Genomic DNA, 13,485 nt, shown 5'->3' with positions numbered 1-13,485 from the left:
ACCACCATTCTTTTGCACATAAATTATCTGCAGTAAATATGAAATCTCTGGCTACTTTCCTTACCAACTCAAAAACCGTATTCAGAGAATGAAAATACATTTTAAGTTCCAAACTTCAGCATAATTAGGAAGTATAACTCTTTTTAAGCATTCAAATGTCTGAGTGCATTTCAAGATCAAATCCAAATGACCATTACACTGTCCAGTTACTGTCATCTGCACTACCCTCTTTGAACAGTTAAATCAACTGTTTCCCCCCAAGCTGATTAAATGCCTGAATACAGCTGAAGGTTTTCTGATCATAAAGAAATATTTTCTCACCTTGCTTAACCCATGCCTTCTTTTGTTAAATATTACTCTTAAACTTCCTTTCATGTTATTTGAAATTCTGAATAAATTACAGTCCTAAAACCAAATCGGAACTATGATCATTTTAGAAGTTTAAAAATCTGTTCTTGAAAATTTTTACTCTGTACATGAATCATGCAATATCCATGTTGATCTTTGTGTCAGCTTGCTAGCCACAAGCTTCTCTTCTTTCTTGAGGTCATGCAAAAGAGGATACAAGAGGTCACTGTCAACATGTCTATTATGTTGCTTTGTTTAGAAGTGACATGTGTTCCCTGGGGAGTCTCATGCCCCTGGTGGGGGGGAGGGAGGGAAGATATGCAGGCCCGTCCCCCTTGAGATTCATGGATGTGCAGGGTTCTACCACAATCTGTAACCTGATCGACTGACTCTAAGTTAGGCAGGGCATGAAACTTCATTCCACCTTCACAGTAGACCTTTCTTCCCAAACTTGCAGTTAAAAATAGTTTAGGCCATATTGGCCTCGGTTATTTTTATCTAGAAAATAGAGACTAGAAACAGCACAGTAAACACAGAAAGGAGATGATCACAACAGGACAAAAATCCTCAAAGACTTTCAAAAAGTGTAGTTCTAGAAATTAGATGGAAATAAGGGGAAGCAGGGTAAGGTACTGGGCGGGGCAGGTGAGTACAATTCACCAAGTGTTAATATACAAACAATAAAAAATATGAACGACAACTAAAGGTGCTATGCCTTAAGACAGAATACTAAAGAACAGTCTTGTGTCCTTACATCTTTCTGGAGAAGATTCCTCAGGAATAAAGGTATACAAAGTTTTCGAGAAAAAAAGAGATTGGTGGAGGTACAGAGTTCAAGGCTATATTTGGGAATGAGATTTAAGCTAGATCTTAGAGAAAGTAAAAGACTTATATTGCTGGAGCAGGGGTGTTGGAGTCATAAACCAGTCAAAGAATTCATAGATACGCTGGGAGAAGGGCAGCAATGGGGAAGAACATAATCTGGCAGAAATAGTGGTTTTCTTCAAAGAGGAGTAGCAAATCAGAATGGGCAGGTGGTGTGGGCCTAAGCAGTTGCTGAGCATTAGATGCATAAGAATCAACTGTACCCTTACAAATAAAACTCAGAAATATTTTTGAGTAAGATTTTTATAAATGTTAATAAATTTATGTGAGGTGGATATAAGTGGTACACAGAAAAGAGTGAATTAAGAAAAAAAATAACACTGTGAAACAATCCAGGTATAAAGTGATCAAAAACCTCAATTGGAATAGTGCAGTAGAAATTCAAATATAATACTGGATGCCCGATGCAAGGAGCATTGCACATAAGATGGGTCCTATCCTCAAGAAGTTCACAATTAGTAGAGGAAACCCACCAGCGTGGACAATGTTCTATCAATGCTACGAAGTGTCACAGCAACAGATAGAATAGCACTGTAATTCTGCTTAGAGGCACTGAGTCAAGAATCAATCAACTTAGAAAAACTTCCCTATCACCTTTTCACACAGAAAGCAAATGCAGGTTCAAAGAACCTGCAAGAAGGCTCCAGTGCCTAGAGGAGAAAGTATATGATGAGAAATGAAAAACATTTTTTTTAAAGTTTGTATAGCATATGAAGACTTTGGAGGAAACAAATATTTTCAAGCAGGATAATGATATGATCTGTATTTTGGAAACGTATCACCAGGATAGAAGGGATTGGAAAGGAAAGATACAAAAAGAAAACTGGCTTTTGTAATAATTGAGACAGAGAAGATGGATCTCACCAGCAAATCATAAATGGGAACAGAAACCAGACACAGATAGGAAATAATTTTTAAAGGAGCACAATTTCCATGTTGATAAAGAAGGTATGCTCTTCTAAAACATGGTTCTCTTTTCAGGCTTAGAGACTTTCAGTGGATTTCCTCTACTTCCTCCAGACTGAACTGCTTCCAGGAGACCTTTCCTGGCTTGCAGACCAATTCAGGGCCCCTCTGACCTGTTCCCATGGGATCCTGTACATCTCAGCAACATCTACCACGCAGAGGACTGCAGGCTCAAGGCTATCTTCCCCTCCCGAATGGCAGACAGAATTACCCTGGCTCAGTGCTGTAGAACTCCCAGTGCCCAGCACTGGTCCTGGCATATACTGGGCACTCTGTAAACAGTTGTTGAAAAAAATAAATGCAGTCCACAGACAGGATCAATTTTAAACCTGTTCCCTCCTCTCCCCATCAGAAAGCCCTATCCCCTCCAGCAGGAAACTTAGAGTCTTGATCATGTTGAGTTTGCAGTACTTCCAGAACATGCAGGTGGAGACATCCATCAGTCCATCAGATCAAGGAGCTCCGACAAACCCTGCCTGACCATCTGCTGAGCACTTCTCATGCATTATCCGTCTCTCTTCAAACCTTATTGAATTAGGTGCTATTAACTCCTATTATACCAATGAGGAAGCTGATGCTTTAATTGTTAGAAAATGTGCCTAAAATCAGAATGCAATTCAGTAGCTAAACAAGGGTCTGAACACAGGCAAACTAACTTAAGAACCTGTGCTTCCCAAGCACGTCATTGACATCAGCCAGGAAGAAAAAGTGATGACTAGAGCAAAGAGAGAAGACAAAGCACAGACCATTAGAAACAATAACATTTAAGGGGCAGACACTGCAGAGGAGGAAACAACTTAAGAAATGGCCTTCAGATCCTTGTGTAATTCCTTCCCCTGGAGTGTGGAATCAATCTAGTGACTTGCTGCTAACAAAAGAATACAGTATAGGTGATGGGTGTCTCTTCTGTGGTTAGGGTACAAAAGCCTGGGACTTCAGTCTTGCTAGGGCGTTTCTGGCTTACATACTTTGATGGAGTGAGCTCCTGTGTTGGAGGCCCACATGGCAAGGAATTGAGGTCCTCAGTCCAACAACCCACGAGAAAATGAATGCTGCCAACGGCCACTGAGTGAGCCTGGAAGCAGACACACCCCATTCAAGCCTTGGGAGGAAACCACAAACCCTGGCCAGCACGGTAAGGGAGAGTGAAAGAGAGTATGAAGCTTGGCTGTGCCCAGATTTTGTTTAAAGTCACCAGGGTTTGGGGTAGTTTGTTATGTAGCAATAGGTAACTAATACAAGTGGATGTTTCAAGTTGTTCCCGCCTGTGGCTTCTGACAATGATGAGGAGAAAGTTAAGAAATGAGCTTCACTTCACGAAGAAAACTACAGGGACACCTGGGTGGCTCCGCGGTTGAGCATCTGATTTTGGCGGGGGTCGTGATCCCGTGATCCCCGGATTGAGTCCCACATGGGGCTCCCTTCATGGAGCCTGCTTCTCCCTCTGCCTCTGTCTTTCATGAATAAATAAATAAAATCTTAAAAAAAAAGGAAGAAAACTACAATTAGAAGTTGCGAAAAGAAGGAAAACTGAAACAGAGGTCTGCAAAATTCAGTCTTAAATTGAAGTTATTTGAATTGAAAGTATTGATTCCTGGATTCTATAGCTCATGTTGACTTTTCAGGTTTAAAATTTTAAGAACCATTTCATATATGATAACCTAACGTCTATCCATATTTCCGTGCTGCTCCTTTACTCTGGCGTCAAAAGTGAGGCTTCCTATCTCCTCAGAGTCCTCGATACAATATTCTAATTTTTACACAATCAAGTTCCCGTTTGATAGTTGGTACTTTTATTTCTAATTCCAGTGTCAGACTCCAAAGCAAGGGGATGAGAATTCCTATACCTCTGGTACTTTTTCAGATCATTGAATATGGAGCCTAAGCTATCCTAAATTTATCCCCTCTTTACTTACTACTATAGGTCTCTATAAGCCATCTTAAGTGAGCAATTCATGTAAGACAGAACGGCCACACTGGCTGACAGCACCCAAAATGCTGCAAGATTTCCTGCAGTAATTCCTGCAGGCAGCCAGGCAGCCCCCATCGCAGGGCTGAGAGCACAGTGTGCAAAGAAGCCATGAAGCCTCTGGACAAAGGATGGGCTGTAAGGTCAACAACAGTAGCAGCAAGCACAGCCAAGTTGAAGGAATGTGCAAAGGAAGAGCAGAGAACTTTTTTTCTGTAGCTCTGGCTGCAAAATAAGTGTCAACCACCTGCTATAAATGGAAACTGAAAAAGTGGGGCAAGAGAAGAAAGGCAGAAGAGTTAGGGCAAGACAAAATAATCATTATTTCCTTCCAATTGTCCAAGCCAAAAACCTATTCTTGACTCCTTCCTGTCTTTCAGACCTCACATTAAATCCATCAGCAAATCTCACTGACTCTATATATACCCAGAACCCATGTCTGCAGTTACTTCCCATCGCCTAGGGTAAAACCCACAGTTCTTGCCATGCCTTACAAGGCAAAATCCTACATGATGTGATCTTACTTCCTAACCCACCACTTCATGGATCGAAGCTCTTACCATGATCCTCCCTTACTCTTGTAACCACAGCGGCCTCCTTCTTGTTTTCTGACATATCTGGCATATTCCATGTCAGGGCCACTGTATTTGTTATGTAATGACTTCACTAGGAATGTTCTTCTTGCAGGTATCCACATAACCCAGGTCCTCACTTCATTCAAGTGCCTACTTAAATACCATCTTATAACTTTATTGGTCCTAAGAGAAGAGTACCCCCTTGTCACCCTGTCCTTGTTTATTTTTTGCCTTAATATTTGCCACCTAACATGTGACATATTTACTTATATACTTATTTAGTGACTATCTTTCCCACTTCTTGCCTACCTCAAGCAGAATTTAAGCCCAATGAGAATGAGGGTTTTTTGGTGGTGTCATTGTTCAGATTCCTAGCTCCTAGAAAAGGCAAGTACTCACTTCATATTTGGTGAATGAACAAATGAATGAAAAGACTATCAAAGAGGACTCAGAGAACACAACAAGGTGAACCAAGAGTATGTACATTTTGCCTTGGCAATGAAATGGGGTTTGGGACATTGAATGAGGAAAATGAGGATTCCAAACTCATGAAAATTTTATAGCAGTCTCAATGAGCAAATAGAGGCTACAGATACTATCTGAGATCTTTGGAAACAGAACTATGGATCGGTTCTGGGAAAATGTGATAATGAAGTATAAAACATTCCAATAAAGGTGGCAGAACAGTTCAGCATTTGGACTAGGAAATACAAGTGTGAAAAAAAAAAGTATTTTAAGGAAGGACTTCGGTTAACCATTTGTCAGTTTTCTGTTTGTTGTTTTGTTTAGTCTTTTAGAACAGAAAGGTTCTAGCTGCAATAACCGTCAAAGACAAGCTATGAATATGGTTCATAAATGATATGAATGCCATCCTGTAATTATAAACAGCATTTCAGGTGCAGAACAAGGGCATAGTGGGAAAGTAGGTAGAATACAAGCACAGCAGAAAAAGGCAGGCATAGTAGTAAACTGCATCTATGAAAACCATCTAAGCATCTGTTCAAGTGAAAGGGAGACTGAAACATTTAGTGTCACTTTAAAGGCCTAAAGCAAAAAACTGAATAAAAACTAAGCTGATAACATCAATCCAATGGCATGCCAGAAAGGCACAGGCTTCAGAAAATATTGGAGAAGATAAACAAAGGTAGATTTGCAGCCTGATAGGAAAAAAAAAAAAAATAGGAAAGGAAAAGAGAGAATGAATGTGTAAATCAGAAATGCAAAGTGGAAAGACAGTTCCTACTAAGCAAAAAGAGAGGGAAGGCCAGCTTTAGGAAAATAGCTTTAATGCTGGAGGAAAGAGAAGGTGAATAAAGAACTCTAGGGAAATTAGAGAGAAATTAATTAAAGGAGGAAAATTTAAGCTAGAATGTCAGATAAGCCAAAGTATATAATGAGAGGAGTAAGAGGGAGAAGAAAAAGGAATTTATAAATGTTCAAGCAATTCTCAAAAATGGTATAATACCACAATTAGTTAAGTAGGAATATGTCATTTTTACATGCAGTGCAGCATAAAGTCGCAGATATAAGAATCTATTGCATCAAATGCCAGTCAGTTTTGTTAGTAAGTAGCTCTATGTTGTTGAACAAGTCACTTAACCTCTCTGGGACTTATTTTCTCTGTTTAAAAAGAAATGTATGCGGATGCCTGGGTGGCTCAACAGTTGGGCGTCTGCCTTTGGCTCAGGGGGTGATCCTGGGATCTGGGATCGAGTCCTGCATTGGACTCCCTGTGGGGAGCCTGCTTCTCCCTCTGCCTGTGTCTTTCTCTGTGTGTGCATCTCTCAAGAATAAATAAATAAAATCTAAAATTAACAAAAAAATAAAAATAAATGTATGTGTTGGAGGAGGGAGTGGTCAGATCAAAAATGGGTGGGTGATCATGCTCCGTCTTTTTCCCCTCTAGCTTATAAGGGGGAAAGATAGGAATAGCACAGAACTCTTAGAGACAGAATCAGAAAAATAGGAAAATTTTAAGATAAGTAGTTTTTTTTTTTTTAAGATTTATTTATTTATTCATTCAGAGAGAGTGAGAGAGAGGCAGAGACACAGGCAGAGGGAGAAGCAGGCTCCATGCAGGAAGCCCAATGTGGGACTCGATCCCGGGTCTCCAGGATCACACCCCGAGCTGCAGGCGGCGCTAAACCGCTACGCCACCAGGGCTACCCAAGATAAGTAAATAGTTAACGACAGTTTCACAATGGGCTTTACAATTTAAAGTGCTTTTACATGCATAATTACATGTACTCCTCATAGCAAGTCTGCAAGGCAGAAAAGGCAAGTATGATTTAACACCACTGTACAAATGGAGTCACTGAAGCTCAGAATTATTAGGCAATTGGCTCAAGGACACAGGAGTAGGGGTAGATCCAGGATCCCAGCCAGATGGAACAGCAGCACAAAGTCCACCATCCTTCCATGTTCAGATGTCATCCTCCCATGTGACTAAGTCCTTGCAGGGTATTTTTGCAGCTTACTAAGCAACAGATGAGCGAAGAGTTGTAAACATGCAAAAAAACAGAAACCCTTTCCATTTAAAATAAAATTCCTTTACAGTTAAAGGAGTTACCTTATATTGTGAACTACATGCAAATGAATTCACTATACCAAATGTTTTCCTACAAAGTTGATCTTGGTTCAGTCACAACCTATGAAGACTGCTGTTGCAGTACACACATAGCACTTTTAAAATGGTAAAGCACTGTGAGAAACCGTTATTACTGCACTTGCAATGTTTTCTACCTTTTCACATATGGAATAACAGACTTTGATCTTTAAGACTGATAGAGCTATTAAAACATTAAACAAGCCACTCCTTTTTGTACATTGTGGATGCCAAGAGTATAGAGAAAGTGGCAGAACTAGAGTGAGAAGGAAGTTTTGTTTGTAACATCTGAAAGGATTGTCACCACATCTCTCCAGTAGTGATATAAAAGCAACAGGATTTTCCTCATTCTACTCTTTGCTCTGAAAGCCATCATCAGCCAGAGCTGACCAACTGTCACACTAATGAAAAATCATAGGATTATAATCTGCTTATTAGACTCAACCCATTTTATCACTCCTTTTCTTTTTGTACATTTTAACTGAACAGAGTAAGTTTTGGATGAATTCCAAAAATACATATATGATTTTGGTATCTTTATTCTAACAAGCCAATCTTTTCCTCTGAAGTAGCTGAGAAGCTCCAACTGAATAGTTGTGCATTTTCCCATGATCCCTGGTCTGCATTCCTTTTCTTCCTCTACCCAAGTAAAGCCACCTAGGATTTCTTTGAGCCCACGCGACACTACTCTTCACCAATCATCAGACCATGATCTCTTCCTACTGAACACCACCGCCAGCTAAAGGGTGTGAGAAAGGAAAAAGGATCAAAGGTCAGTTTAAGGTCAAAATAGGGAAAATCCCGAGAAAGGGGCCAGAGAAAGTGGAAACTGAAGCTCAGTTACATCAGTGTTCTCGTGCATTACTTCATCCTTCGCCTGTGGTTCCTCTTTTCAAGGAGCTGGACAAACAAGGGGCCAGATAAGCATTCTAAAGTAGAAGCCTGGGGGAAATCAAAGCCGAACACTGAGCAAGCCACAGCCAAATTATACATCATCTGATTATCAGGCCCTCATACACACAAAGACCACTCAGAGTAGATAATACAAATAAAAAAGGACAACCGAATTTTGGTCAGAAAACTTCAACACAAGTCCTGGTACGCTGCATGATTTTCTGAGGCTCATCTTTCTAAATCACACACAGGAATAGTATATCAACAGTTCTTACCTATTTTACAGTGTTGCTATGAAAATCTAAGTGAGAAAAACTACATATTTGAGGCAAGTGACTTTTTAAATTACTATAGCGTTGTAAAGAATAACAAAATTCTTAACAGAAGACCCTCTCTTCAATCCCATATATAATACCCATATTCTGCCTCTCTTAAAAGTTACACTGAAATGAGCATGATTCAAATGGGTTAACAATTAAGTGGCTTTTCAGATACTGAAGTAGACACTGTGTAGTCATCTATTAAAAAGTTTATAGAAGCCAACCATAAAGTACAGTTATTCCTATACAAGGCTAATGCTATCGCCATCAATAAAATATATCAAATTTTAGTCCCAGTAGTATACTAAGTAATCTACAGCTCATCTAATATCCTACCTATGTGGAGTGTAGTAGAAAAAGCCTGAGAAAAAAAAAGAAAAAAAAAAAAAAAGAAAGAAAAAGCCTGAGGCTTGATAAATGACCTACATTTGAATCCCACATGAAGTCGGGCATTAAGTGGTAGGCCTGAACCAAGTCTGACCTGAAATATCCTCAAACGTGAATTAGGAATATTACTACCTACTGCATAGGAGTAAGATTATTGTGATCATGTCTGTATTGGGCCTACTCTGGTGTCTAGCACATTATGGTGGCTCAATACATGGTGGCTAATAATCCTATTGCCTTCCCATTCCCCCAAAGCAAGATCTCTGGGTTTCTCAGGAATACTAAAATCACACGATTAAACACTATTAACAAAAACTCTCTCCATCAAATACAATGAAAGGTATTCCCTAAAATCATTCATAGATTCTCAAATTGTGTGCCAAAAATTAATGTAAGCATAAGATCAATCTAAAGAGTTTAAAACCTGTCCTTTTGGGGCACCTGTGTGGCTCAGTTAAGCGATGACTCTTGGTTTGGGCTCAGGTCACAAGCTCAGGGTCATGGTATCCAGCCCTGCATCAGGCTCCACACTTAGCCAGAGAGTCCGCTTAAGATTCTTCCTCCACTCTCCCTCCTCCCCTCTGCATGCACACACGCTCTCAAATAAATAAATCCCTTTCAAAAAACTAAATAAAATACATGCACTCAAGTGGCTCACCACCCCAAATACTGTTCCCTTCAGCCACTGGGTTGCCTGACGAATAAGGTGGTATTTTCCAACAACCTCCCCATGAGAAGCAACTCCTCTAAGAGCTAGGCTGACTACTGTCCCCTCCCTGAGGACAGATGAAAACAGTGGGGACAGGAGAGGACTTAACTTGGAAAGCTAAATTAACCAAAGAAAGCAGATCAAAGAAGATTTAGGACATTAACTTCTACAGGACTTCGCCTTAAGTTTATACCTCAACTAATGACTCTGGTCAGTGTGCAGAGAGCTATATTGATATTCCCTCAAGCTATATTGATATTCCCATGAACTGCTCTAGAGTTCATGACTATATTCAGATTTGATCCATGACAAAGTTGTTTTTCTTTTTTTTTTAAACATAAATGAAACTCTCATTGAAGACTGAGAATGAGATCTAAACAAGCTCCTCTTTTTTTCTTTCGGCTTAATATTAAACGCCTATTGATTTTTTTTTTAAACTACATATTAAGACATGTGCCTTCATCTAGTAATGAATGGCAATATATTAATTAGGCTTTTTCTTCCCCCCACAAAACGTTCATGTTTAGAACTTTCCTCACTGCCTTATGCTCAGCCTTTCAGGCAGCCTGAGAGTCACCCATAAGGACTGCCAAAAGAGATGCCCTGACAACACACAAAAGAACTAGTGGGAAGAGTCAGTGTGTGTGCACAAACACACACACGTGATGATCTCCTAAGACAAGCTCTTAAAACTCAAAATATCAGACAGAGATTGATGGTGGAGGAGGGTGGAGTGGGGCGGCCTGGAGAGGAGCTGGATACAAAGAAAAGATTAAGACCAGGCAAGCAAAATGAAAAAGAACTGGGAGAGTATTAAGGAGAGAAGAGTCTCCTGCTTACCACAGAGAGAAGGAAAGGGGGATCAGACTAGGTACCAGCAGAAGAATCTGTTGGGGGAAAAAACTTACAACAGTAAAGAGAAAACAAAGAGATTCCACCAAATTGAGACTTTAGAATGAGCCCTCCCTCCTGCTCCAATTCCATGGGTTTAGTTTTTTGTTTTTTTGCTTTTCTCCAGGAAGCTACCACACAGTTCTGTTTCAACAGAAGGATTGTATTAACAAAGCAAATAAAGGAAACCTATGCTAAAAATGTAACCTACCTACACTGCAAGGTCTAAAAACGGAAATACTTCTTTCTCCGTTTTGTGGTGGGTTTCAGAACAGTAGAGACAGGGAGGGGGAGAGGAGCAAGGAGAAGGAGGGGAGCAGCCAAGCTCTTCCAGAATGCGAGGAGTCTTTCGACTACATACTTGTTTTAAATTTACCTTTTCGCGGTCAGGCTGGCAGAGTCTTAAACCAAACAGCATTCCACTCTGTAAACCAGATCTGATGAGCACCTCCAACACCGTACAGAGAATTTAGGGGTACATGCAAACACAAGGCAGATGCAGAAGCAGCACTTGCTTTGGGTTCTACTAGTCTAATAGACCCAACCGGGAGGCTAACGCTCCAATAATGTCTGAATTGACGAACAGTGCACTGGAAAAGGAAAAATAGGAAAGGGGGGGGGGGAGCAAAGTGCAAGGAAGGGTCCTAGGTTTAGCTACAAAACCATGCAATCAGAGACGCTTGTAGACGGGCAGTGAGTGAAAAATAGCGGGCGCGGATAAAGGGGCTACCTAGAGGAACACTTGTCTGGATTCTATCCGTTCTCCCGAAGGGGTGCTGCACCAGAGGAAAACCACTTTTACAAAGAGAAACCACGCTCCCGGCCCCCGGCGGCCCCCGGCGGCCCCCGGCGGCCCCGGCGCCCCCAGGCGCCCGGCGGGGGGGGGGCCTCCCGGCGAGGCACGCCCAGCGCAGCCCCCTAGCACTCACTCACTTTCGTCCGGCCGTTGATTTTGTAGTTGCCCAGCTTCCCGTTACAGTGGCGGATCAGGTCGTCCATGCTGCTCATGAGCAGCCCGATGGTTTCGCAGCCGGGCTCCTTGCCCTCGATCCAGGTGATCTTGTCGCCCCGGATGTCCTTGGACGAGTCGCTCTTCTGGCTGACCAGCTGGCCGTCCGTGAACTTGCCGGTGTCGTGCAGGGCGCGCACCTCGTCGCCGATCTGCTGGCCGGTCTCCTTGCCCAGGAAGTCGTCCACCACGCAGATGCCGTGCTTGTTCATGCAGGGCACGATGTACTCCAGCGCCAGCTTCAGCGCCGGCAGCGGCTTGGTCTGCCCGTTGGGCCGCAGGCCGCCGCCGGGGCTCAGCCCCTCGCCCGGCGGGCCGCTCGGCGGGTACAGGTTCGTCTTCTCCGGGTCCTCCTCCTTCGCGGGCTCCGCCTCGGCCGCCGCCGCCGCCGCCGCCGCCGGGCCCTGGCCGCCCGCAGCCGCCGCGGGGTCGGCCGCGGGCTTGGCCTTTGCCTTGGCCGCGTCCCCGGCGGCCCGCGGGCCCGCACTCTCGGCGGCGGCGGCGCTGTCCCGGCGCGGCGCTGCCCTCCTGGCCTCCCTGGCCCTGGCCCCGGCCCCGGCCCCGGCCCCGGCCCCGGCCCCGCCGGCCCGGGGCGGCGGCGCGGGGGCGGCGGGCGCGGGCGCGGGCCCGGGGTGCCGCTGCGGGCCCGCTCCGGGGCCGGGGGCGCCCTCGCCGCCCTGGCACACCAGCTTGTGCTTCTTCCAGTCCTGGCGCTGGTGCTCCTTGCTGCAGTAGAAGGAGCTGCGGCAGCGGCTGCAGCGCAGCAGGTTCTCCATCTTCCCGCACAGCTCGCAGTACTGCCGGTCTCGCTCGCTCGGGCTCGGCCCGCCGGGCCCGCCGCTGTCATTGGCCATGGCGGCGGAGGCCGAGCGGGACGGGGGGCGGCCACAGGGCCTCGCCCGGGGCCGGGGAGCGGGCGCCGCGGCAGAGGCCGTCACTGCGTCATGCGCTCGCCGCGGCCCGCCTGACGGAGGCCGGCGCCCCGCGCCCTCGGCCCGGCCGCCTCCTCGCCCTCGCCCTCGCCCTCGTCCTCGTCCTCGGGGCCGGCCGCGCGGCGCCGGCGGCCGCCTCAGCGCCTCATCGCCGCCGCGAGCCGAGGGACCGCGGCCCGCGCCGCGCACGGCGACCTCCGCTCGGGCACGCGGGCCCCGGCGCGCGAGCCCCGCCGCCTCGGCCGCCGCCGCCTCGGCCGCCGCCGCCGCCGCCCCCACGCCCGCGGCTGCCGCGCCGGGCCTGTGCAGGAGCGCAGGGCGTGCGGGCGCCACTCGCTCTGCGCGCTCTGCACGTACACCACGGCCCCGCGGCGACCCGGGCGGGCGGCGCGCGAGGGCGGAGGGGCCGAGGGGAGGGCCGGGAGGAGGGCCGAGGGGGCGGCGGCCGCGCACACGCGCTCCGGCGCGGGCGGCGCCGGGGCCGCCTCCGCTCGCCCGCACTCGGCGGGGCTGGGCCTGCGAGCCGGGGGCGCGGCGCCCTGCCCCCGCCCCTCTGCGGGCTCCGCCCGGGGCGGGCCCGGGACCCGGAGGCCGCGCGCGCGCCGCCGCCGCCGCCGCCGCCGCCGCCGCCGCCGCCGCCGCCGCCGCCGCCGCGCCGCCGCCCGCGCGGGGACGCCGAGGGGCAGGCCCGCGAGGACGCAAGGGCGGGGCGCCCCGGCCGGCGCCTACACCTGCTGGGGAGAGCGGCCGCGCGGCAGCGCCAGCGGGCCCGGAAGATGGCTGCTGCTCGGGGCGGACCCGCCGCCTGCTCGGGCGCGCCCCCGCCCGCGCTGCGAGGCGGCCCCGCAGCCCCGGCTTTGCACCGGAGGAAACGGAAATTCAGAGAAGTCAAGTCACTTGCCCAGGGCCGCGCAGGACTGGGACTGCGGCCAGGAATTAGGCTCCGTCAGATTCCACGGCTGCTTTTTCCATGACACCGACACAGCCTCTGTGTC

At 46.6% G+C, this 13,485-nt stretch overlaps 1 protein-coding gene across 6 annotated transcripts in view; it reads right to left on the bottom strand.

The window, feature by feature from the left end:
• Window positions 1–12,750, bottom strand: part of EGLN1 (egl-9 family hypoxia inducible factor 1) — a 57,927-nt gene extending 45,177 nt beyond the window's left edge. For 5 of the 6 annotated variants that reach the window (XM_072755977.1, XM_072755980.1, XM_072755979.1 and 2 more), the window contains exon 1: window positions 11,483–12,726. In XM_072755977.1, coding sequence (XP_072612078.1) covers window positions 11,483–12,412 — 930 coding nt within the window. In that variant the 5' untranslated portion in view covers window positions 12,413–12,726. Of the gene's footprint in view, window positions 1–11,482 lie in introns of all 6 variants that reach the window. The other variant, XM_072755982.1, reaches the window with a different exon arrangement.
• Window positions 12,751–13,485: the final 735 nt, after the last annotated feature.

This window comes from Vulpes vulpes, chromosome 4 (genome assembly GCF_048418805.1).
Source record: "Vulpes vulpes isolate BD-2025 chromosome 4, VulVul3, whole genome shotgun sequence".
Lineage (NCBI taxonomy): Eukaryota > Metazoa > Chordata > Mammalia > Carnivora > Canidae > Vulpes > Vulpes vulpes.
Note: the sequence above shows the minus strand (reverse complement) of the source record. Positions and strands in the feature narration are given on the sequence as shown.